The sequence below is a fragment of the Limulus polyphemus genome, unplaced genomic scaffold (genome assembly GCF_000517525.1).
Source record: "Limulus polyphemus unplaced genomic scaffold, Limulus_polyphemus-2.1.2 Scaffold3990, whole genome shotgun sequence".
Lineage (NCBI taxonomy): Eukaryota > Metazoa > Arthropoda > Merostomata > Xiphosura > Limulidae > Limulus > Limulus polyphemus.
The window spans coordinates 49654-76408 of record NW_013669600.1 but is presented as its reverse complement, the minus strand read 5'-3'; the positions used below and the strand labels follow the sequence as shown (position 1 = coordinate 76408).

General features: G+C 34.4%; 1 protein-coding gene across 2 annotated transcripts in view; it reads left to right on the top strand.

Annotated features, from left to right (window-relative positions):
• The window catches only part of LOC106470419, an 82812-nt gene that overhangs the window by 9382 nt on the left and 46675 nt on the right, over positions 1 to 26755 (top strand). For both annotated transcript variants that reach the window (XM_013930975.2, XM_022399004.1), the window contains exon 2: positions 25360 to 25529. In XM_013930975.2, the coding sequence (XP_013786429.1) occupies positions 25360 to 25529 (170 nt within the window). The remainder of the gene's footprint in view (positions 1 to 25359; positions 25530 to 26755) is intronic.

The following is a 26755-nucleotide window of genomic DNA, read 5'->3' as shown; positions in this document are numbered from 1 at the left end:
TCTTTTCTTTTTCCTCAAACAAATGTTGTAATTTCTCTTCTTGTTTCTTTTCATTTTCTTCTAACAACTGTTGTAATTTCTCTTCTTGTTTATTTTCTTTCTCCTCCAACAACTGCTGTAATTTCATTTCTTGTTTTTGTATTGCTGCCATCAAGTCTGCTAAGCTGTAGTTTGATTTTCCGCCTCTCGTTTCCATTTTTCTTCTCTTTTTTTTTCTATCCCACTCTCTGACACCAATTTGTTACGTCTCCGTTTGTTAATTAACTTTCCGTAACTTCGTTCCGACGAAACTTAAGCGACACAACTCCTTTCTTAATATAACTTTACTGATACACTCAACTTCAACAATCGCGCTAAACAAACGCTGTAACGTCTCTCGTGCTCTCTGACTGCAGTTCAATTACTCACTATCTATCACACATTACCTTCCCCTCTTTTATATACCAGTCTACTCTCCATCTAGTAATTACTAGAGCATTCGCCAAAATACATGATAGTTCTAGAAACGTTGCGTCACAGTAGTCACGTGACTTGCTGACGCAACAATAATATAAAAAACTTGGGTTTACAAACATTGCAACTTGATAAAACCATAGAAAATCTATTAAAATATTCCCAGTTTGCCCCTGAAGAAGAAAAGTCCACCTTTCAAAAGTGTTTGGGTTATAGGGTTTTTATTCATTTCTATCAAGACTTCTTGAACATACGTGCTTTCTGACATCATCAATGTTAAATAGTAAAAATGGTGTTTTTAACAAAGAACCAAACATAAAAAAAATACCTTTTTTAAACCTTACTCTCCTTTCATGAACTTTTTTTGCTTGGTACTGTATATATTTCTGTGTCTAGGTAAACTACTTGTACCAGATAATGAAAAAAACTCCAAACATTGTACATTTGTTACTGTGTTAAACTGTTAATGTAGTTTTCTATGTTGTCCATTTACACAACTCAAAACTGTATAAGCTTATTTACCTTATCTTAACTTGTCTGATGTCTTTGCATTGAAGAAAATATCTATAGCTTTCAAACAGATATAAATTATAGTTTAACACTAACTATTTTCACAATTCACAGAACCAAAAGGAATGTTTTATAGGAACTATAAAAACAAACTAACTAAAACTTATGTATCTACTCTATTAATACATGATAGTCTATTTCATGATCTATCCAATCATATTTAATCTTCCTTTATAGCTATTTTTAAAGCTGTGTTTCATACCTAACTATTCAAACCACTTGATGTGTCAAAATAGCAAGATTTCAACCAAGGTCTGTACAAAAACTAAGGAAAATACTTGAAAATCAAGAAATTGATACTCTTAAGGGATGATATGTTCTTAACAAAAAATAAAGATAGTTGTTCTTTGGGATGGGCAGAAAAATCATAAAATAAATCAACAAATAGGTTTTTTTTTGTTTACAGGCAAAACTCTTTGCAGCTGTGTAGAAATGAAAATATAAGTCTTTTTACTTCATGAATTACACTAAATAATTGTCAGAAAATCTCTTCTAACATATTTTTGGCCCCTAGTGGCTCAGTGGTAAATCTGAGAGCTTATAATGCTAAAACCTGGGTTTTTATACCTGTGGTGGACACAGTAAAGATAGCCCCTTGTGTAGCTTTGTGCTTAATACCAAAAATACAAAAATATATATTTTTGAGTTAAATGAACGATATTTATTAAAATGAAATAAATTGTAACCATAAAACACAAACAAAGTGTGTGTATTTGCCGTTATTTACAAGGAACAATCACGTTCAATCTGAATTCATGTACCAGACTGACTAAATCCAATGTTCCTTAGTTGGGCAAGGAACATTGCCATTCAACTAGAGTGACTAGTGCTACTTATGTAATGCTTATTCTAATTAAATATAGATGAGGCTATAACTTTTAGATATTGCCTGAACTATTCTTGAAGAACACTGATGTTTAAATCCTTGCACAATGTGCACTGTTGCAGCATTAGTCTCTCTGGAAAAAGTATATATTATACACTCAATACTAACAAAAGGATGAAGGTAAATAGAACTAAATCAACTGAATAGCTTTCTCAACCACATATTGGGCATAGCATATTCATATGTCAATTTCCTGTCTTTCATACTCCAGGCTTGGCTCAAGCCAATAATTAACTTTAAAACCAGTAAACTTGAAATTTGCACTTTGGTTGAGGAATGCAGTAACCTACTCTTACCCCTTGAAAACAGTTATATGCCACACAGACATCACAATCTGTAAACAAAGAAATAAGGCAAGACTAAAAAATACCCTCAAATGAAATACAGTACTGAAAAATCCTTTGACCATGAAGTTATATGTAGAATATAAAAATAAGTATTTTACATTGAAGCTCCAAGAATAAATATTTTAATAAAGAAATAAGCAAACTCTGCAAAACTATTTAGCAAAGAAATACCAAAAATATTAACCTGCAACAAAAGTTACACAAAATAAGTGCATTTTAACAATGAAATCCACAATTTCAATCATATAACAATGCTCTCTATCTTCTTTAGGAGGGGTTTGTCTAACACACTGTACAGATACAAAATTAATAATATATAATACAACATCACAATACAAACAATTTAATAATGATTAACATAAAACAAAGCAATAGTATCATAAGTACAATCATGCATATCACATTAACTCTTGACAATATAGAACATACAACCATATTATGTAAAATTCTTTACAAAATATAGCAAACATATTGTAAGAGTTTTTAGTAAAATGAAGCATGAAATGAACTAGAAACACTTAAGAAAACCTTTACATTAAAGACAATACAACATATTTAAATTTACCGTACATAAATTTATAAGAATAAAAAATACAACTGAAATACACTGTAGGTACAATGTCTAATAAAACCTTTCAATATGATCATGAAACCTTGAATAAAAAATAAAACCCTTGGAAAATAATAAACACCCAAAAATGCAGAAATACATATTTAAAAACAACGTTGACCAAAGGAAACACCCTCAAATAAAGAAATATAAATAATCACAAGACACATACACTTAACAGCACCTACAAGGTTCAACTCTGCTCACTGTTATTTCAATCCCTATAACAGATCCTGTGAAATGGCTGTTGACTGCCAATTGACCATTACCTTGGTCCCAGTCCAGAGCTTGCCTGGTCTGATCCAGCTCTGTCTGCAGCTAGAAGACTTCTTCCTCTAATTGAGAAGATGGCATTGAGTGTCATCGAAAATTAGTTTCTTCCTGGTTATACATTGCCTAGGCTTCTCTCCATTTGGCTGCCATTTCTTGGCATTACCACTTTATGACTTTGATCTACACCATTTTCAAGACTAGTGATGGTAGTGGATGGGATTTTCAGCAAGTCAACCTTTGGCTTTCATTGAGGAAATGTCTGGGAACTTTTTTGTTGGAAGCTGCTTGGCCTTTGACATCCCACACTTTGTTTCACATGGGATCTGGTAATCCACTCAATGTTTATGGGTTGCCATTGAGGTGGAGGTTCTTTTGTTTATCATGAAATTGTTGCTGGTAGTGGAGTTGGCACAGGCATCAAGCTTGCAATATCCAACTGGCCCCATGTAGTGTTGGGTGCTGGAATAACCATTGCTGTTGATGATGATGCCTATAAGTGTTGATAGATTGTTCTGCCTGCTCAGTGTTTTGTCATCTGTTAGAGTGACTGCCACTCCAGGAAGGTTTTTTTTAGGCTTTGATATATAATGGTCCCAGTGTAGGTGGGCTTACATCTGGTACCTACTCCTCACCCTTAACAGACACTCTCTGGGGGAGTATCTCATGAGAGGCTTCCCATACCAAAACATCTGCCACTTCTCCTTAATTGCAGATGATGTGGCAGTTTGCAGCAGTGGTTGAGCATTGGTAGGCTTAGTTCAATGGACATAGAGGTAGTGATCTGCAGACCTTTGGTGATCTCCACAATTCTGTTCATTGAGGGCTTTGAACACCTCTAGAGACATTAGTGTAAGCCCAACAGAAAGTTGGTAAGGTCCTGAATACCTGATGCATTCGCCAACAACATATTTATCCATAGGTTTTACTATGTGAAGGGTCAGGCATCTCCAGTTCTGAGGGGGAGTCCAACTCCTTGTCATACAAAAAGTCCTGGCTGTACTGAGATACAGTATAATGGAGACTGTGGCACACTAGAGAATGAAACATCACTGACTATTTGAAGACAAGATAGCCAATTTGGTCCTAAATTTGACCTTAAATAGCAAAGATTTGGATTTAAAATGCAAGGTTGATTACCCTCAATTAGTCAAAAGGTCAGCTAGATATGTAGGCTTAAAGAATGTCATAACCACCTAGTTGCAACTGTTACTCCCATAACAAATATAGTTTTAGAGGCTGAGTAATCATTGGATTACCTTGATAATCTATGTGCTGCACATGTACTTATGCTCTAATCTACCATAGAACATGTATTCTTGGTACTCATTAACTTTTAGTTTATAGACCTCATTAAGTCTCTACTATGAGCTTTGAATCTTGTGGCAGATTGACTATCTCACTTTGACCAGAACTTTTCTATGGAGTGGTCTCTCTATCCTCTGATGTTTCAGTGAATTATTTCCCACCTTGGAAGTCATCTCATTAATGTCTTTGAAACTCACCTTAACACCAGACTTTGTTTTTTTCTGTTTACTAATCTCAGACTCACCCTGCAGCCTTTGTTTAGCTACAAAAAAAAACATTTCAATCCATTACTGGAATGTTTGCAGTAGATGTTGATGGGTCGTAAACTGAGATCAATGCTTGATTTGCTACATCCTCGTATCAAGGGAAAAATACAAACAATACAGTTGAAACAAAAGGGAAACCATGAGAAGCATATAAAATCCCATACATTTTTGATAGGAGATTCAGTGTACACACAAAACTTCAATCATGGGCAAAAATGTATACCTGGAACTATTTAAAAAATGATTGAACTAAGTTCATATACAATTCTGAATCAGTTCAAAGTCTTTTTGACAGACTGTGGCAGAACCATATAAATTACATCTTCTGAAAAAATGGCAGCTTTCACCAGTGAAAATAACCATTTTTAATTTTTTAAGGAAAAATCTTCACATAAGATGGATTCAAGATCTGGGTTTTCAATAAGGTATAAAATCAGCAACACATATAAGATTTACAGGAAAAAAAAAAGGATTATATGAAAAGAGTAGTAACTGGTGCTGGTCAAATGGTCATTAATTTTAATATGTGGATAAAAAGATTCATTCCTAGCAGGCAGTTCATGTTTTTTCTACACAAATGACAAAGAACCCAAACATGTTTTCTCTCATTCAGATTGTCCATCCTTATAACTAGAGAGATGATAAAAGAATATTTTTATTACTATTTGGGTTCAAGGGATCTCCCACACCTGGTATAGGAAGATCCCAAAGATGCACACTGCATATATGAAAACATTAACAGAATGCCTTGTGTTGTGCAAACTCTCCAACTTGTAAATCTGGCACATAAAAAAGAATAGTTGAGTTGGCTGGTTGTGAAAGTAAATAAGCATGTGGCACTTCTTGGAATATTCTCAAATGCAACTGAGAAGATTTTGGCAACTTATGGCTTGATTGTCATTATAGACTGTCATACAAGATGGAGTATCACATACATTATGACAGCATGATTATCCCAGATCAAAGAAATCATCTGCCAACTAACAGGAGAAGAGGGAGTGGGATCACCTCTTAACAAGTGAGTGCCAAAAGTTAAGTTCTCTGAAAGAGCTCCTCTTACTTTTTGCCATATACAAAAACATTTTAGAGCAGCACAGTGGCTCTGTAATAGGTGATGCCTGCCTACTTTTTGTGTTTTCCTTGTGCATGTTACTGACTATAGTCATACCACTAGCTACAGAAATATTGCTGCTGTTGCAAACAAAATGAAGACCAACATGAAAGATTATTTTGGTTGTTTGTTATAGGTTCAACTCCACACTATTTCTATCCACTTGGTGTTGCAGCTTGCTTCTTAGACTTTACAGCTGCAGCAGAGAATCTCAATGAAAAATAAAGATAATGAGCAGGATTTGCTGAGAATAATAATTTTTGAATCAGGTCAAAGTCCTATTTTTTTAACAGACTCTGTGGCACAACTGTAGAAATGACTTCTGAAAGATGGCAGAGTTTCCGCCAGACAAAAGAACTATATTTTTTTTTAGGAAAAGATTCACAAGAGATAAATTCAAATCTGGGCCATTAATCAGGTATGACACCAGTAAGTGCAAGCAAATTATACCAGAGCCCTGCAGAGATGTAAATGGAGTAGCATTTTAGAAATCGGGGTGTTGTGATGCTTTTCCAGTTTCAAGTGATAAGATAAAGGGAAATAAAAACAGAGGGAGAATTCACCTGGAAAGATGTGCATTCTTTAAAATGAACATTTAGGTTTTAGGGGTTGACCAAATAAGTTTTTAGAACCTTTTTGTTATTTTTCTGTTTATTATTATTTTATTTGTTATTCAAACAAATTTTGAAATATCCATGAAATCCATACAGTAGGGCATAAACTCATAAAACTTCAGAGTCATAGAGGCTGGTGGGTATCTATATCACAGGATAAAGGAAGGTCATAGGCCACATAGTTTGGAAGTTTTATTATATTTTAGAAAAAAAGGTAACATTTTCTAAAAGCTTCTTGTCTGAAACATTTAATGATACATTTCCAGAAACTGCTATACATAGATGTCTTTTGCTCAAGATTCAAGTTGGCCAATAAGAGTCTCATTAATTGAATGAAGGTAATTTATGATTAAGCAGTGGATCTTGCTGTGTTAATGTTCCATTCATATTTAAATCACATAAATGCTTTAACACATAAGGTTATTGAAGCAATGAACCTGGAAGTTGGCAAAAACTGAATGGGAAGTCAAGAAAGGAGATAGCTTAGCTCTGGTCAGCCAGTTATCTAAAACTTCTTCAGGAATTGTCTTTTTACAACACAGCTCCAAGTCGTTTTTGTAAGGAAGAAATTTCATTTTCAATATCAAAAGAGTATTCCTATTGTTTCTTGGTAATTTCTAATTGTAATACATTGTTTTGCTTTGTCTTACCCACCACCTACTGATGCTGTGTGTTTTCGTTTTATTGAACCCTTCCCTTAAAGTATAGTGCTTAATTTATGGACAGATAGTTTATACATTATTTATTGTGGCATATCCATGCAATATCTTAGCTGTGATGAACAAACCACTACTGAAAAATATAGTATACTATGGAAAAGGGGAAGACTATCTTAAAATTAAATTTTTCTTCAATGAGATTTTTTGATAATTGCAAGTTGAGCTTATCTAAAAATATTGAAAACTATTTTTAAAATGAATTTTTACGTCTCTGTGTTTGTTTGTTAATTTTCCGTAGAAATTCTTTCCAAAGAAACTTCTGCGATACAAGTCCTTTCTTAAATAAAACTAGTTTATTCTTTCTCAATTCAACTTTGCAATGCACTTAATTTCCACAGTCAATTTAACTTAAACACACGCTATAATTCACAACGATTCACGCACTTTACTTACGGTGCCCGCTTGACTCGATTATCCATGTCTATAACTTCAATCTCTCTATCTGCAACTATATTCTTGCCGTCACTTTATTTGCCGGCTTATATACTATAAAAGCGTACATCTCGTCTCTTTTTGAATCTTCTAGATAACTCATCACGTGTTACTAGCGTCACGTGACTTCCGCTGTTGTAACAGAGTGTTCAATGTGTGTGTATATATATATATATGCATGCTACATCCGTATTATGTGTTTAAGTAAGGAACTTGAGATAAGTTGCTTGTTATTCCAATAGTGATTTTTGTTCTGTTCTTCCAGCTTTGAAACTTTAAGTTTGTAACTTATAAGGGCATGAAATTAGTTCCAAAATGTGAGGTTCACTTAAATTCTTTTAAAAAAAGAGGGTCAAGGGATGGAATGATAAATTGTTGGAGTGTATATTGGTATTTTCTTGTCTTTTTCTAGTATTGTATTATATTCTGTCTGACTAATTAGCTTGCTCCTTGCTTAAACTGTTAAAGTGTGTAGACTTCCTGTATTTTTCATATATATGTGTATATACAGGTAGGTAAGAAAATGATTAAATATAAATTAGAGTACAATGGAATACTACAACAAAAGCACATTTAGACTTAAAGATGACAAAATTCTTGGTCATAGACTAAGTAAATGACTAATTCAGTGACGTCATTGACTAAATATTTTGAACAGTTCCATCTACTAGACTAAGACTATAACAAAATGAAATTCAATGGCTAAAATTAGACTAAAATTCTATTGTTTTTATCAACAACACCAAGATTATGGCAAAAACCAAAAACACAGACTAAATTAACACTAGTTAAGGGAATGGTTACTAGAACTGTATCTAGGATGGAAAGGTTTGATATGAGGACAGTTTAAGATCTCTTAAATTTTTTCTTGAAAAAAGCAGAGTTAAAGGAGATCTGAATATGGCGTATAAAATTAATAAGGGAATTGATAGTGTTGATGCATCATCCTTTTTCATATTAAAAGATGAGAATGGTAGGAATCATCATCAGTAAAGGCAGTTTACAACTGTATTTTTCTGACAGGATAGTTGGCTTGTGGAATGGGTTTCCATCAGATGTGATGGATGTTGTAAATTTAAGAGCTTCAGGGAAGGCTTGATAAATACATAAATCATAAGGACTGGTGATGAATTTTTTTTTTATGATTCAGTGGTTGGGACATAGATGGACCAACATGTCCTGTTATGTCTATAAATTTTAAGTTTATGTTTATGATGCAATATTTCATTGTGTGATTGTTTAAAGCTTCTTCTGTCACATATACTTCAGGATTTCTCAAGCAACTCTTTAATACCTCATTTGAAAATTTTCAATATGATATCTTACATCCATTAACCTAACAGCTTTTCTTAATTATTACTGCCCTCTATATGCACAATTTTGGTTTGCCACTAGCTTTGATACTCCCACTTACCTCCACGTGTTTTGACATGGTACTGCTGTGCTATAGCATGCGTGCAAATAAGCATGTGACAACCCTCCACCAGTAGGAGTGCAACACAGCCTCCAAGCACAACTGACTCCCTCTGTACTGTAGAGTCCAGTCTGCATTTCTTGATTTGGCACAGTAGTGTTAAGACATGTTCCAAATTTCGCTTGAGTTTTACTTCACTTTGAGTTTAATGTTTTTCATGCTTTTTATCCAACAACTTACTTTGTTGTTTTGTGTTTTATTTTTTACAGTTATGACATAACTGTAGTTTATTAATTTCGAACTTCACTCCAGTAGGCTCTGTAGTAATGACCAAGATTATAATAGCAAATCTGTCAACATACTCCACTTGTTCGAAAAATGTGGCTACCCTACTTCTCTTCTTCATCACACTAAAGATAATCTACATACTAAAAATGAATGTCCGGATTTAGTTTTCCTGAATTTGCTTAGCTTAAATCATATCACTAATCATAACACCAACACTGTTGACAATACCAAATTTCCATCTACATGCATCCAACCTCACTTCAACTAACACACTTCTCTTTCCCCTGATCATCAACATATTCCCCTTATGCTTATGTTTCACTCATTCAACACACAAATAAGACATATATATTGGTTGAAAACTTCCACATCATAACACAAGACAATACCATCAATCACATGTTACTCAACAAACCTGTTATTTTTTTATAAACGAGACATTAACATTAAAGGTTTACTCATCCCTAGTCAACTTCTGAACAACATACAACTATCATCTGCTACTCAAGTTGGTATGTACAGTTGTCAGAGGAGCAGATGCAACACATGCCTTTACATTGATCACAGAACATCTGTTAGAGGCCCTATATCAGTGTATTCTGTGAATAGCCATTTCATCTGTACATCTAAATGTTTAGTTTATTGTATTATTTGTAACAACTGTGACCAAATCTATGTAGGAGAAACCTGCTGAATGCTCACTGAACATACACGAGAACACTTATGTAGCATCTTGATTAAAGATCAAGATAAACCAGTAGCTTGGCACTTAAACAAAGCTGATCAATTTCTTGAGCACTTTAAAGTACTTTTTTGACATCATTCCCCATCCAACACCAATAAAAGAACCACAATTGAAAAAGAAATAATTTTTAAATTGGGTTGTTTTTGTCCTTTGGGTATTAATGAATGGTTCAGCTTTTTATAATTTTTCTAAATACTCTTCTTTTATTATCTTAAATCATTTATGTTATTTCTTTCTTTGCTATGTAATGTTGTTCTATATTTCTACTAACTTTTAATACTGTTTTTAATCTCCAGCTTTATTATTTTGTTTTTACTGTGTTGTTTAATTCTCATAGTACTATCTTGTGTTATATTCTGTTTTCGTGTATTGTTTCATTTCAGAAGGTTTCTGTAATTGTCGTTAACCGACAGGCTTGTTTCTGGCTTGATAAAGAGCATTTGCTGGAAATAATGGCTGGAGATGGCTTGAATGGGTAATGAAGAAGATTTTTAACATAAGTTTAACATAACAGCAAATGTACAACCTTCATGACAAGGTTTTGTCATCATCAGGTGATGATGTCGAAACGTTATGCATTTGCTGTTATGTTAAATTTATATTAAAGTTTTTTCTTCATTTCCCATTCAAGCCGTCTCCAGCCATTATTAGTCTCAAAGTGGGTTCCTCGTGATGGAATTGGCTGGAAGTGTCACCAAGTAAGTAAATTACTACCATAGTGATTTAAAGGTGATTTTTCTTTAAAAGTCTAATTTTTGCATTTCATACCACTACAGCACTTTAACCTGCTATGTCTCAAGCTTTAGGTGTGAAATGCTGGAACACCATGTAGGCTAGCCATTTAGAGTTTGACTTAATCCAGATTTATTTAAACTTAGTTAGACTGAAGAATTGACTCTGAGACTGAGATTCAAAACTCAAAAAATACTAATGCAATATATTAAGATACTTGGCTACATTGAAATTACTGAAGGTATCTTGAAAAGTTTCACTGTTAAAACTATTAAGTCTATAGACAAAAACTACTTACTCTTAACTAATCTATCTAAAGTTTTTTGGATGTTAAGTAAGTGGTAGCTCTCTTTGACTGTTACACCATTCACCTTTCTAAAATTCACACACAATCTTAATTTGCCCTCTTTTTTAGGAACGAATTCAACTGGGGATGCTTTTGGACTACTAATGTCCTCTATTACACCTTGTTCAAGCATCTCTTTTAAACATCCTCTTAATTCTACCCCGTGCTTCTCTGGCACTCTATAGGGTCTCTGCATAGGCTTGCTTTTATTTAACACTATGTTATTTGTATAGCCATTAGTGTCATTTTCTCCTATGAATATTTCTCTGTACTCCTCTAACAACAAAATCAGATCTGGTTTATTTTTCTTTTCTACAATTTGTAAGATAGAATCACAATCTATTCTGCTTTGTTGTGCCTGTTTCTTAGTATTTTCTACCTTATGCTGTTCTAGTGCAGCTACTTTTTCTTTATTAGTAGCCTTACCTACTAGGTTTAGGCAGTATTACTTTTTCTTCATTTATATTCAACATTTTTATAAGCACTGTGTCTCTCTCAGGTGCTTTACTAATACAAACAGCTATATTTATATGCTCCTGCTTCTTCTATTTCAGTAGGTTCAACTAAAACTTCTTTATTACACTTAAAAGTCACCTACTTTTGCTTCAACAATGAATTGACTTCTCACAGGCACTTCAATTACTCTTAATTAATCTTACAGGTACTCTTTATCTCAAATACTTCTGTTGGGATGCTCTGTTGCTCATGTTAGGCATAAGTGTAGAGTCATCTGAGGAGTTGGATGTGTTATTTCCCTGTTTGACAGTTTCATTTTCTATCTTATTCTGCCTTATTCTACTTCCACTTACTTTATTTTGTGTTTTCTGACTATCATTACTACTAACACTTCTTCAGTGCTTTGAGCTTTTCTGTTTAATCTTACTTACTGGATTTCTCTTTGAAAAACTTCATATTCCTACTAGGCTGACCTTGTTGTGTATCACTATGTTTAAGAGGATCAGTGTTTTCATATTTTTACTTTTGATTCTTAGCCTTCTTATCACTAGCAGTGGGAAGGTATAATTTTTCTCAACTTTTGTGCATAATTCTGAAGACATAAGCCCCTCAAAATTTATTCTATGTTTCTATGTGCAACTTACCTCTGTCAAGAGATAATTCAGTGTTGTTAGCCCTTAAGAAATCCTGCCCTCTTAATATTATCTGTTTACAGATGTAAAGTGAGTGTTATATCTTTGAGTCTCCTATTTTCATCTGAACACTGTACTTGCTTAGAGTTTTAACAGGATGTCCTGTTATGGAAGTTAAAACACTTTTAGAAATTTCCTTCCAAGCATTATTTAGCAATGTCAGATTTCTGTGCACTAACTCTGCACTTAACAGTAAAAAGCAAGCACCTGTGTCAACCAGTAACTGACATTCTATACCCTTTATTTCTACTAAAACTACTGGTGACACTTCATTAACACTACAGACACTCAATCTCTTATTCCATACTGCTGGAACTACCTCTACTTTCACAATTTAATCCAGGTGGGGATTAAATTTTTTGACACCTTATACTTGGAGTTCCTGCTATTTCTTGTGAACTTTCTGTTATAAGTTCCAGCCTTTGGGGCTTTTTTATTTTCTGATTTCAGTAGGTGCCTACAATTTCTGGCTATGTGACCTTTCATACCAATGAAAAACATGCTATCTGGTCATTTTTCATCTGTTTCTGAAAAAACTCATTTACAATGTGACCAACATTGCCTTAGTTAAAACCTGAAAGCTGTTGAGCTTATTCTGCTTATTTTGCCAGCCTGTTTGATTGTGTTTGTTACTACTCACTACATTTACTGCAGCGTGTTGTGGCTTATATATCTGTTTTTCTCATAGCTCCTCTCGAGTAGCTACTTCAATCAGATCCAGTAAGGACATGTTAGGCATATTCACTTCATTTACATTTCTGCAGGCTGTGTTACTAAGCACACCTCATTCATATCCTGATTTTAGTGTCGTGGATCATTAATTTATTTGGGTGTCTATAAGCTATGTGTATTCTCTTACCTAGCTCTTGTAACTTATGTCCAAACACTGACTGACTAACCTCATTACTAAGTCAAGCTATGTATTTGTGTCAGAATTGTATTTGGTGTTTCTTGCTTTCTGAATTCTTCAACTAACCTCTGTGATAAATATTAAAATCTAGTTTCATGCAGTTCATCATAAGTCCTAATGTAACACTTTGCTTCACCTGCTGTTCTCAGTCTCAAAATATCTGCTTTTTTGAGCATCAGTCCAGCCTGGAATTCTAGCAGCTTCATTTAAAGCACCAATAAAATCCTCAATGTCCTCGTCAAGTCTATCATCAAACAACAGTATAGCACCCATCAAATGCATGGCATCTTTTGACCTAATTGTGTGGGTTAATACGCTGCAGCCTTATAATTTGCATCAGACATTCTATCAACTGTAGGGCATGCACCCTCATTTGTAGTAATATCTATGCCAACAGTAGCCATGTCTACTTACTTACTTCTTATTCATGATGTTAGAAAAACACGTAGGTTCAAGAAGTCTTGATAGAAATGAATAAAAAACTATAACCCGAGCACTTTCAAAAGGTGGACCTTTCTTCTTCAGGGGCAAACTGGGAATGGTGGTGTAATTGAATGAGTGATATATATATATATATAAATAAAGGGAGCTTAGTGATGTCATGAATGGTCATCTGGTTTTCCAGGAAATGTTTATTTCTCTATGTGCTGTTGTAAGCATCTCATTTCCAGTACAGTGTAGCTGATGACAAGAGTGTATGTGAAAAGGTGTTAGGGATATTTTACTTTAGAAATGGATAAATATATGTATATATTTAAAACTATACTTAAGTGTTTAAGTAAAATGAAGGTGATACCTGGAGACTGATTGAAAAAGGTAGATTATGCTAATCAATTTATAAAAACAGGTATGGAAAATTATCTTAAATAAATAATGCGTTTTAGGAAATTCAGCATTCACATTGCATGCAAAAAATAAGCAAAGAAGAAAAATTATTTTTCTGACCAATGAAAAGAGATCACTGATTCCAGGATCTAGATTAATTCCAAAAAGTTGAACAGTGTTTAGATTAGCAATCCAATAAGCATAAGCTTCTTTTACTTCTCTATTAGCTTTAGTTTTGAATCCTGTTTCAATGGCGATGAGAGTAACGTCGTTAATGGAATGACGGGTTGGTTAAAGTGTTGAGCAACAGGGGTGTTAAATGAAGATTTATTGTTGTTGAAATGTTCTCTAAGAGTTCTTTGTGTATGTCCTACGTATTGGTAATTGCATTTTTTACACTGTATAAGGTAAATGGGTGTTTTTGTTTCACAAGTGATTTCTTTGGATATTTTAAAGTTTCTTTGAATGTGCTTGTCAGAAAATGAGTCAGTGGTTTTTATGAACTTGCAGGTTTGACAACGGGCTTTATTACATGGACGATAAATATTTTTGGGTGGTATATAATTCACTTTTGTGTGAACAATGATATCTTTTAGAGTTCTGCTTTTTCAGAAGGCAACAACAAGAACATCAGGAAATATCTGTTTAAGGGAATCATTCAGTTGTAGGAGATAAATGTTTTTTCAGAATTCATGAAATGTTTCTGAGTTTAAACTGATAGGTAATAATAATAATTATGTTAGGATGCTGTGTAAGCTAGTTGTTTGGAGTTTGACTTAATCCAGCTCACAGTAGATTTATTTAAATCCAGGTTACAATTACAAGTAAAGCACACAAGCCATTAACTTGAGTAATTTACATTTATATTGAAAAATTGAATCTGACACTGAGATTCAAAACACAAACAACACTTTTATGCAATATATTAAGATACTCGGCTACATTGAAATTACTGTAAGGTATCTTCAAAAATTTCAATGTTAAAACTATTAAATTTATCAATCAGAGCAGGTAACTATTCTTTGCTTAAACTTTCTATAACATCCATTATATTACTTAATACTACCAGCAAGTTATCAATTAACACATTGATTGGAATCTGTTCAGAAATATCTTAATATTAAATATTGTACATCCAAATCCTAATTATGTTATTCAATTCTGAGAGATAATAACAGTTACTTATGTGGATCTTGAGTGGGAAATGTTGAACATCTTCAACATTGTTCTGGGCTCAGGATCAGACAGAATATTCATCCAGTAGCAGTTTGTTTGGCATCTTGACATGAGCCAGAAAACTGTAAAAATTTCAGTTGACAAACTGGCAGCAGGACCAATGGCTTCTTTGTACGAGTCAGGAGACTGACTTTTAGCCCCAAAACAAGAGTTTCTTATAAGATACATTACCTCTCTCACATAAATAACTATAGTCATTTAGTGCTGCCCTCTATATGCACAAAACATTTTTGTGCATCCACAAACCTGAATCTCCCACATCTAGAATGGACTGATTCCAGTGTGTCTCGTATGCAAATCATCATGCGACAACCCTCCACCAATAAGAGTGTGACATACTTTCTGGATGCATGTGATTCCCTCTATTCAATTCTACTGAACTATCACTTCTTGTTTGGCAGTAGGTTACTTTGTGCTCTCTTCAAGTATTTTATTTGAATTGTTTTCCATATCTTTGTATTAATTTCTCACAAGTTTACTCTTTATTATACAATAGTGGTATTTATAACTTACTGAGTTATTCTGAAGCAGAATTATTTTATATTTCTACCCGGTTATGGAACTTATTATTTCATTACAAAAACTTTTTCTTTGTTTCTGCCAACACAGTAGTGATTGGTTATTCATCTTGCATCATGAATTCTACGTTACCACGTCCGAGGTTATATGTTCTCTCTGCACATTTACACTGGCTTCAGATCATGGTATTCTGCAGGAAGATTTTCACTTTTACTTTGTTGGGAGATTGATTATCCAATGAGCTGATATTCATCAGGCCTCTCCTCGAGTTTGGGGGCCCACACATTTCGACATACAGTCTGCCAACTTTGGAAAGATATTGTAGTGTTATGGTTTTTTAATACTTTTCATATTATTATCTGTAGTTATTTGAGGTTTATAGTATAAGTTTCCTTAGTAGAAATTAGGCTTAGTTGTATCCTTTCTCCTATATCACTGATACTAGGGGTCTGTTATTTTAGAATTACCTGTAATTCATATGACTGGGATATCAATCATACATTTAATTATATTGTTTTTCTTCCATATATCATGTCTTATACATAAGTTATTGTTCATACACACTTATTTTTATAAATTCCCATGTATTTCATTTTCGTCATTATACTTATGGTTAGGTTAAGATTTTTATTTTAGAGCTTAGTGATATCTTTTTTCCTGTGCTATTTAATTAGGCTTCCCACGTATCTGTTATTTTCAGTTTACTTGTAGTTGTACTTGCGTATTATTGCTAATTATGTTAAATATCTTGTTAGTTTGGGTTTAACAAGTGTTTGTTAATTTCTTACCCTTCATTTAATTTAATTTATACATCTTACCCTTAATTTTGTTTGCATGGGCTCCCTACCTGCTCCCAATATTACTCACCTTTTTTCTATAACAGCTGAACCCATTTCACTATATTCTGTTTTCCTGGCATTGTTTCTTTGTGATATTTTTGTCTCTTTTGAGTTTGGGTGCTTACAAGCCTTTCCATATACAGGCTTTAATTCTTTTTTGACTTAACTTATCATCAGGCAGATTATTTTCTTGGTTTTATGTTCTTTGTATCTATGTTAATCCTTTAAATTTTCTCCCCTACCTGGTTTTTCAGTTTCTTTTTGCCCTATCTACTCTCCTACACGTAATGTTTACCCTCCACTTCCTTTCTTAGGTGTTTAACCTATATTTAGGGATTTTTGTTGGATACTTCTTCCTCCTTCCCTCCATGTTGGGGCATTTGCCATCTTCTGTTCTTTCCCACCACATGTGGCTTCTTTCCTTTTGGGAACTTCTTAGGTGGAACACTGCTATTTGTTTCCATCCTCTGCTAATAGGTACTTACTGCCAGATCTTATTCTCCACCAGTCCATTTTTTTGGAGCTGCCATCCTATATTCAATTGTATTTGTTTCATTCTGAGATACTGTAAACTTTACATACTCTTATACTCTTTCAACAGTCATCTTGGGTTGTTGGATTTTCCAATTGGATGTGTTTTTTCTGTTCCATACCTCACATTCTAGTCTCTTTGAGGTGTATTTTTACACACCCCTCTATTATGACCATCCATTGATTTTCCTCATAATTTCTTCCTTCCCTCTTCTTGTAAGTGAGTTGATAGATTTTCATATACCCTATGATGTTGGGTTTCTTGCCTACTTCCCCTTCTCTGGAGTGTTTCTCTTCTCTGATGCTCATCTCCATTGGTTGGGGATGTAGTTCAATCTGTAGGAGACTTCAGGACTATGGTCTCCAGGTGAACAGTCTTATTCCTTTCACACCCTGGTATTTCATCCAGTCCAATGTGCTTTCATTGACTCTTTTAATTTTGTCTGGATTTGACTAAACATTCATTTCGACTATTTGTTGGTGGTGGCTTCTATCACTAGCCAAAGGGATATTCTTTCTTGTTCCTTTTGTGATACACAGTAGATCTCCCTTTTTGAACCCAAACACTTCATGCACTTCCTGGAGAGTTGTGTTCCAGGTTTTTTGTACCCATTGCTCATTGCATTTCCAGTCCCATCACATTTTCTCCCTAGGAGTGACCTCTCAATTCAGCAAATTTTTGATGGCTCTACCTCCTGTGGGGTACTCCTCCTCATGAAGTTTTGAATTTTTATCAATTCCCAAGTAATTACTTTTTTGTTTTTGGCCTCTAGTTCTTGTTCAGAAAGAATTACATACAGTTTCTCATGTTAGTTTTTCTCCTTCCATCAGTTTTTTTCCCAAAATGTTTGTTCATCTCTGTCACTCCAGTTCAGGTCTTTCTAATTGATTTCCTGGCTGGCACAAATCTGGATTTTTCTGCTGTTTCAGCTTGATTGTTTCTTTTGTTCTGGATCATTTTTATTTACCTCCATTTTGTACTCAGGTTGTATATTCCTTTAGACTTTTCTGTTTCTTATCATCTTCCACATTTCTTCTCGATTGGTTCCAAAGGACCTTATCGGTCCAGTACGTGCTTTGGGTTGCTTCATTCTTTACAAGGTTTTCCATTGAATCCATCTCCCATGATTCCTTCCCTTACTTCACTGCTTTATCTGTGATTATTTTTTCTTTCCTCCCTGATGCAATCGGTTTGGATTGTGATTTGATTGGTCTTTTATTCCTTGTATCCTTCTTCCCATCATCGATTCCTCATGTTTTGCACTTTCCCTTTTCCCTGCATATCCAAACTGTCATCCATTGGAGGTACTTCATCTGTCAAGCACTGGGACTACTCCTCATATGTTCATCTTCGATTCTTTACTTTGGTAGTTGTTACTTCCTTGTTGGGATACCATCATCCACCTGTTGCCATCCTTCACTTTTTCATGAGATTGTGACTGGGTAAGTTATCTTTTAGTATAAATACCTTTTATTTTCAGGGGCATCTCTCTCTGATTTTCTTTATAGATCCCACTCTGTAGCAACTGGTGTCTGTCCATGTCTACTTAATCTAGTCAAAGCCGGACTGTGAGGCCATGATGACTTAACCCTTTCCAGACAGTTCATGGGTTAAAGGCTATGTTATCATGTTTGTTGACTCACATTAAAAATTTGATTGAACTACTATTTCATGAATTTATGTCAATACGTTTGGTATAAAACTGTAGATTATAATTCAAATTTTAGTATTATACATTATTTCATTTCTTAATTTAAAAGTAAATATTAAAAAACAGTTAAATACCAATTTTTGTGTGTCATGTGGTATGTTGAATGTAGCACTGGTTCAAATTAGATATTTGTGATATCAAAATACTAAGTCTCGGTTGAGACTGTCAGTGATCTTATTCATAGTGAGATAGCAACATATATTTGGTTCAGTGGAGTTTCTCCAACATTGGGTTCTGCAATTGAGGGTGATCCTGGACATTCTGGAGAGAATTTGATTTAGTTCTATTCTGATGGATTTTGAGGAGGCCCCTTTGGGATTAGCTGCCTCAGGCCCTTTTTTTTCAGTTGATCCATCTAGTGTGTGATGTTTTGGGTCTGTCCCCAGTTGCTTGATGGCTGAAAGGTATGGGAGTGAATACTTAAGTTTTTCCCTCCATCCAAAAACAGTTTGGTTCATGCAGGAAGGTTTATTAATAATGCTTGGAGATGATGTGAAAGGGTAATGAAAAAGATTTTTAACATAAGTTTAACATAACAGCAAATGTACAACCTTCATGACAAGGTTTTGTCATCATCAGGTGATGATGTCGAAATGTTTTACATTTGCTGTTATGTTAAACTTATATTCAAGTTTTTCTTTATTACCCATTCAAGCCGTCTCCAAGCATTATTAGTCTCAAAGTGGATTCCTCGTCATCGAATTTGAATTCATCAGGGAGGTTTATTGCTCAGTTACATGAAAGGATAACGATGCCTTATCTGGCATGGTTTTCGGAACTATGTGATTTAGCTTACCATTGCCAGGTGGAAGCATATTCTGACTGTCAAAGAATACATTTGTTCCTAAAAATTAAGGGTTCTAGAGCAGACTTTATAGTTAATCTGCATAGAACACTGCCTCCTATTGGGAAAGTGGTAACTTTATAGGCTTACAACTCTAAAGTGCAACATGTTGTTTTCCTAAAACTAAACTTTGTTGGAAGACTTTCAGGATCACCAAGTCCATTGATTACAAGCTTGACCCATTGTTAGCATGCACATTGGTTCAATTGTCGGCTTCTACATTCATCTCTTTTATTGTTAGCATCTTGATTTTCATTGGCTCCTACAGGGGGTCATAATTCTGCTACTGTTTGAGATTCCCAGTCCCCGGCATCAGTCCATTGGTACCCAGAATATATTCTGTTGATATCCAAGGGTTCCGTTGCTTGGTTGAAATGCTGCCAGTGGCATCAGTGATTTTTGTATGCCTTCAGGGTCTGTGGGGGCTTGGCTCTGAAAATTTCTGGACATGTGCTAAACCTTAACCATAGATTCATGGGCACTACAGGTCTGAATCAAAGTTAATCATTCAGTTCACATCTTCACTGCCAATATCCACCTAATCTGTAGGGTTTCCATCTCCTGCAGATCCTCGGATTTCAGAACATAGATCTAGGGCTATCTTAGTTTGGTTGTTCAGGAGGTAGAAAGAGAGTTTTGCCAGTTATGTTTTATTCCCACTGGTTTATTTGGCCCAAGAAGACAAAAGAATGATGTCCAGTGATTGCTCTTTTCATCTATATCAATTCTAAGATTTTCCAAGGTTCACAAGTGTCTCATTTTTTACTAGGATTTTGGGATGTCCAAGTTCAGTGTAGTCGGTTCCTACCTCATATTGCCATAATGGTGGCATCCTGCCACTATCAGCATTTTTTGTGCACAAAGGTCAGCATTTTCTCTTCACCTCCATTTCCTAGCTCTGTTCACACACCATTTCATGGACGACTGGTCATTGCTGGTACAATCTCATCAATTGTCCAAACATCACATCCGGATTCTACTTTCAGAAACAACCAAGGCAGGTTTCATTCTCAAAGCTGAGACATCTATTCTTACTCCATCTCAATATGTTTTCAGTCTAGGTATTTATTTCAATATGTATCTCAATTGGGTTCAGCCTGACTCCCATCTGATTCCATGCTATGGAACATGAAGCCCAGCTCTTCCTCACCACTCTTTCTTCCACTGTATGGATGGTTCTTTCTTTTTTGGGAATGTGGGCATCACTCAAATCCCTCATGCCTTTGGAATGAGTGAACAAACGATCCTTTCTGTGGTCTTTATGTGACCAGGGAATTATAAACTTTGATTCACAGGATTCCCCAATTTCCTTATTCAGGATCATTCTTTTATGTCGAGGGGTTGTTAGATCAGGATAATACTAAGATATGGGTTCCTCTGCTGCCACCTCGTCCAGAGATCCATCTCTACACAAATGCCTTGCTTCAAGGATGGGGTGAATATCTCAGCAGTCAGGAATTCCAGGGTCTATGCTTAGGCAATGAGGTTTCCCTACATACTGTTTTAGATCTTCTTGCTCTTCTCATGGCCCTATAATTCCAACCCCCAGTGGTGGAACTTCAGCCAACTGGTTGGGGCTTGGTGAATAGTGATAATAAATCATGTAAAATTCCACCCACAGTACATGAATTAAGTTCCAGGTGAAGAGCATACCTGTTCTGGATGTAGTGTGGTTTCCCCCACTAGGTTGCCAAACTTCTATTGACACACAATTGATCTATGCAGTTGCTTTCTGTATGGATAATGCCCTCACTGGCATTCTGTCTGTAGTAAGTATGTTTTGGTAGTTAACATTTTCTTAAATCAAAAATGTATTTCCAATAATACCTTCTCTCACACCCTCCCGATCTTCCTCCCCATTAAGAACCGGTGTTAGAGACTGCAGATTGAGTCAGTGTCAAAAAAGTGATAACATTATCTGAATGAGGTGCTTATATTACAGTACCAAGTTAGAGGGTATATTGACTTAGGTGGAGAGTGTCATGAGATAGATATCGACAATGGCAATTAAGTGGAGAATAAAAGACTGGAGCAAGCGAGAAAATATCAGAACAATGCTTAGATGGGCAAAGGAAGAAACAGTGGCAGTCGAGTAATAGCTGTAGTGTGAGGGCAGGTAAGTATTAATGGAAATACATTTTCAATTTAAGAAAATATTAACTTATATGACTATTTTACAATTGGAAATTCTGTTTCTATTTCTTTTTCCAGTGAGGGAGCAGGAAATGTAGGGATTTTATTCTTCTTGTTAAACCAAGATAGCTAGCTTAGTCTGCTGTGTCATCATTAGCTGATCAAGCAATGCATACACTTCCATCCCTATCTTGTTCTTTTTTTTCAAGTTTCTTATTGCTTTACTACAAGTGTCCATGCCATTTCTTCATAGAGAGTGCTTGTGCACTCTCTAACAAATTTTCTTTTTAAAGATATGTTTTTGTAGCAATATGGTAAGTACCATTTTCACCTGATGGTAATTATTACTTGCATCACTGCTTGTTTATAATCTTCCCTGAAAGTTTGAGGTTTTATGGTTTAAAAATATGGCCATCTTACATTTTCTACTTGATAAAGGAATAAAATCTTTGTGTTAATATTTCTTTAACAGAATGCATTCATGACAAAAGTTTTATAATTTTAAGATTTTCATATAGGAATTATTTGTAAGTAATATTTTTATGATACTGATTGATGAGTTCTTTAACAGAATGCATTCATGATAAAATTTTACAGTTTTAATATTGTCATAAAGGAATTATTTGTAGATAATATTTAGATGATACTGATTGGTGGATTCTTATGAAATATTTGGTAAAAAGAAGGATGCAGTGTCCATTCTACTTGAAGATAAAAAATCATTTTATTTCGTTGACTACAAGTTTTATAGTTTTATTTAACTAATCTAATGTTCGCCACTAACAGAAATTCCACTGGCTGATTTTCTTAATTGTTCGTACAGTAGGATGGCCCTTATTTTTGAAGTTTTTGTTTCCAACACTCTCATTCTCTCATTTTGTTCCAATGTATGAATAATTCAAACCAAATTTTATTCATATTGAATAACATTTAGAAGTTGCTCAATATAGTTAATTTTTTGTTGTAGCTTGCATATATCTGCATATTCTGAATTTTCTAGAATGTTTTAGAATATTCTAAATAATTCTAGAAGTTGTATATTATTCTGAAATGTGCTAGTGTATTATAATGGATAATATGTTCTGGAATATTCCATCCTTTTCCACATTTTTCAGAACGTTAAAGAACATTCCATAAGTAAATAATCCATGCTGTCACTTTTTACTTCTGACATATTCTGTATGACATGACAGTAGTTTCTCAAATTTCTGTGAGGGTATATAAGCATTTAAGCAAATTCTTCTAATCATTTCAGCTGACACTGTATCAGTGTATCATTGCAAATGGATACTGCCACAAGTAGTAAGACTATACCATTGCTGCTTGGTTCAGTTACCTTAAAATGCTAAGTGCTGTGTGTGTGTTTTTGTACCCTCACAAAACATTAAAGAAGATGGTTTGTGAAAATTCAAACATTGTGATAAAGGAGGCTTCAAGCTTTTCGGAACAAGGCTCAAATTCAAGTTTGTCCAGAAGATTATGACGTTATCAAACTGGAAAAACATTTTGAAAAATGGGCAAAGCTAAAACAAAAAACTGAAACATATCCTGCTAATAAAGAAAACTTTGTTAGTAATCTGGCTGAGTTTTTTGACATCACTCATTGGGGTGCCCTGGCCCTGATCAGAGGGAAATAGGACTTTGTGGATACATGGGTCAGATAGATAAGGTTCTTTAAAGGAATCAAGAAAAGAAGTGAGACAAGTATTGACAGGAAATGGCATGCAGATCAAGAACAGCAGACCTTGAATGAAACTGTTGGTTGTTAGGAATCATCTCACAGCAGTGATGATGAGGTTGGTGGATACAGTACCAATAACAGTGATGAGAATAGAGGAAATTGGAGAATCATCATTTTCTAAACCTGCAATGAGGGCAAGTAAAATATGATAATTCTCGACTTAGCAGTAGCTATGGCCAGAACCAAGTTGAGTGACAGAAAGGCAACATTTGCCCTAACTGCCACAGCTCTCAGTTTTGGTCTTAGTGTGTAGGAACTAATCACCAATTGTTTCCTGATTCAACAATCTTGATGTTGCTTCTGTGAAGAATTTATCAAATACTAAAAGAAAAAGTTGCACTCAACAATCTCATTTGTAGTTCCCTGGGATAGTAATCTCCTTAATGATGTTTCAACAAGTGGATTGTCTGCCAATGGTCTTGTCTGGAGCAGGACTAAACAAACTCCCACTGCTGTGATGCATTTGCTGGAAGAGTGGGGAATCATTGGCAGTTGACATTAACACAACAGGAAGCAACACTGGCCACAGAAATGAAGCATTTGTGTTATTAGAACAAAGATTAAACAAATATCTTCTGTATTTGGCATGCCAGCATTATGTCTTAGAACTCATCCTGGCATGTGTTTTCAAAAACTGTATGGGGCTTTCCTCTGGTCCATATATTGCAAGATTCAGTTGATTCCAGCAAACTTGAGAATACAGGGACCAATCCAGTTGTGAACTTGCAGCTGACTATGATGGAGTAGAAGAAGCCATAGAGGAAGTTGAAGGCAGTGTTATTGAATTTACTAGAAGACAACTTCAAGTCAGCTAACATAGAGATGATTATTGAAAGCTTCTTGAACTACCCATAACCTTTCTTCTTGGCATCCCTCCATGTAGAATGTTATTTGCATCACCTGGAACACATCATCATGCATGATGGATGGCCAAAGCATTATATGCCTTCAAGATCTCGATACTTGTGGGACAATTTTTTGCTCACTGGCCATGGGGAAAGAAATTTCTGTGATGTCTGCATCTTTGTTGTTTGAGTCTATCTTAGAGCATGGTTCATGGCTCCTGATGCCATTTCTGCTCTTTGCAAGGATCTTAACATCCTACAGTGTCTTGTTAAATATAATAAGGTGAATTATTACCATTGATGTTTGCAGGTTGTGATAAAATAAGTTGTTTTTTCATTGATTCATAGTTTTGATTCAATGGGAAAAAAACTGTTATTTTAGCACAGTCTGCAAACATCAATGATAGTAATATCTGTGAATTTATTGGGATAATTAAATGTAATAAAAACACTGTTAAAGTATTAAATAAAGACCAGAGGGAAATGTTGTTAATAAATGGTGTTAAATTCTTTGAGCTAAATTATACATAAATTTGATCATTTAATTTTTGAAACTGTATATAGGTCTTATCTCATGCAAAATATTGCACTCCTGAAGATGATACAGTAAGATGTCAAAACGTAAACTGTATGAAGTTGTTCCCAGTCTATCAGTATTTTGTTTTATTTTTAGATAATAAAATTATTCAAAAAAATTTTTTATTATATTCTGAGACTGGAGACAGTTTCATTTTAAATATTTATTGTGTACTATTAACTGTTGGATTTAATTCTTTAATACATCTATGTGAAAATTTATAGAAGTGTCCTCTGTATTTTAATATAATTTAATATAACCTCCATAAAATTCAGAGTGGTTTAATTTCATCTACATTGATTTTGTCTATTTCAATTTGACCTGCTGAAATATTTAATACTTTCAAATACTTTATTGAAAATATTTAAAACATGTCTTAAAATTGCAGCCACTTTTCAGAGCCTTAAACAAATACAGGAGAAGAACACTCAGCTTAGTATAGAGACTGACAAGATTTTTGAACAGAAAGATAGCTTCAGAAATCTACAAAAGGAACTTGCCTGTCTTGAAGAAGAAAACTTAAGATTGAAGCAGCAGTTTACAAGTATTTGTGAAATGGTTAGTATTATATCTAAATCATGTACAGTAGTTTATGATATATGTTTGGAAATATTAATATTTAGAAGGCAATAAATATTTATTGTGCAGGCAGTGTTATTTAGAACCAAGAAATTTTTATGATTTATGGGTGATTTTTAGGAAGTTTATAAGATTGGACTTTGGAACAATGAACTTTGTTTCAATCCCAAAGTAATCATTGTATAAATTCAGGTGTTTTCACATTAAGATAATCATTGATTTAAATATAGGAATTATGCAAGGAAATATTCTTAATTGCACCTGTTTAAGAGTTCATATATGCTTCTTATGATAAATGACATGGCATTATAGTTTTAGTAGGTGTGTATCTGCCATATCGTGACTGATTAATCCAAACTGTTATTCTTTTGTAAGAATGAACTATTATTGCAAACACACATTTGAGTACAGGGTAGCCATTCTCCCACTAAACAATAACTCTGCAGAGAACATCCCCATGTAACATGTACTGCTGCCTAGTGGTCATTTCTATAAATTAAATTTGTAGCTTTCCCACCCTTTAAGGTATCACTTCTGCTTCAGTTCTTTGTATAGTGAATATCAGGGTGGGCTACCTTCTCTTCCCAGTGAGAATGGGTTGCATTTTTATCCATCAGAAAAATAAATCACAACACTATTCATTATTTTTCAAATATGTTGTTGATCCTTCTGGTTTTGCAAAGAACTATATGCAGGTGATGAAATGCCAGGCAGTGTTGAGTACAGTTCATTGAAATCTGGTGCTGTATGAAATTAAACATAAAATACTCTCTATAAAATAATTATTGCTAAAAAAAACCATAATTTATATAGCCTTCAATTTTGTTTGGTTACAGAGCTATCGAGTAGAAAATCAGACCCCTCCTGCCACACCCACTTGTCACATCTTCTCTTTTACAATTCGTTGATAGTTCTCTCTTACGTTTCATTATATATTACCTATAACCAATAGAAAGTCAAGGTTTTTCATCTATCAAATAGTGTATTTTATAATGCTGTGTTCTGAACAGATAGCCATAATTTTAATTGGAGTAGCAACATCGTTCCTGTGGGAAAGTTAACGACTAGCTTGAATGAATTAGTAACGGCTTTTGTCGCATAGTTAGAAAGCCAGGAAAATTTTTAGAAGTAAGTGAATTTGTCTACGTTTTGCGTGTTATTAGTCTATACTCTTTGGTGTATTATTTAAGTAAATAAAAATTGTT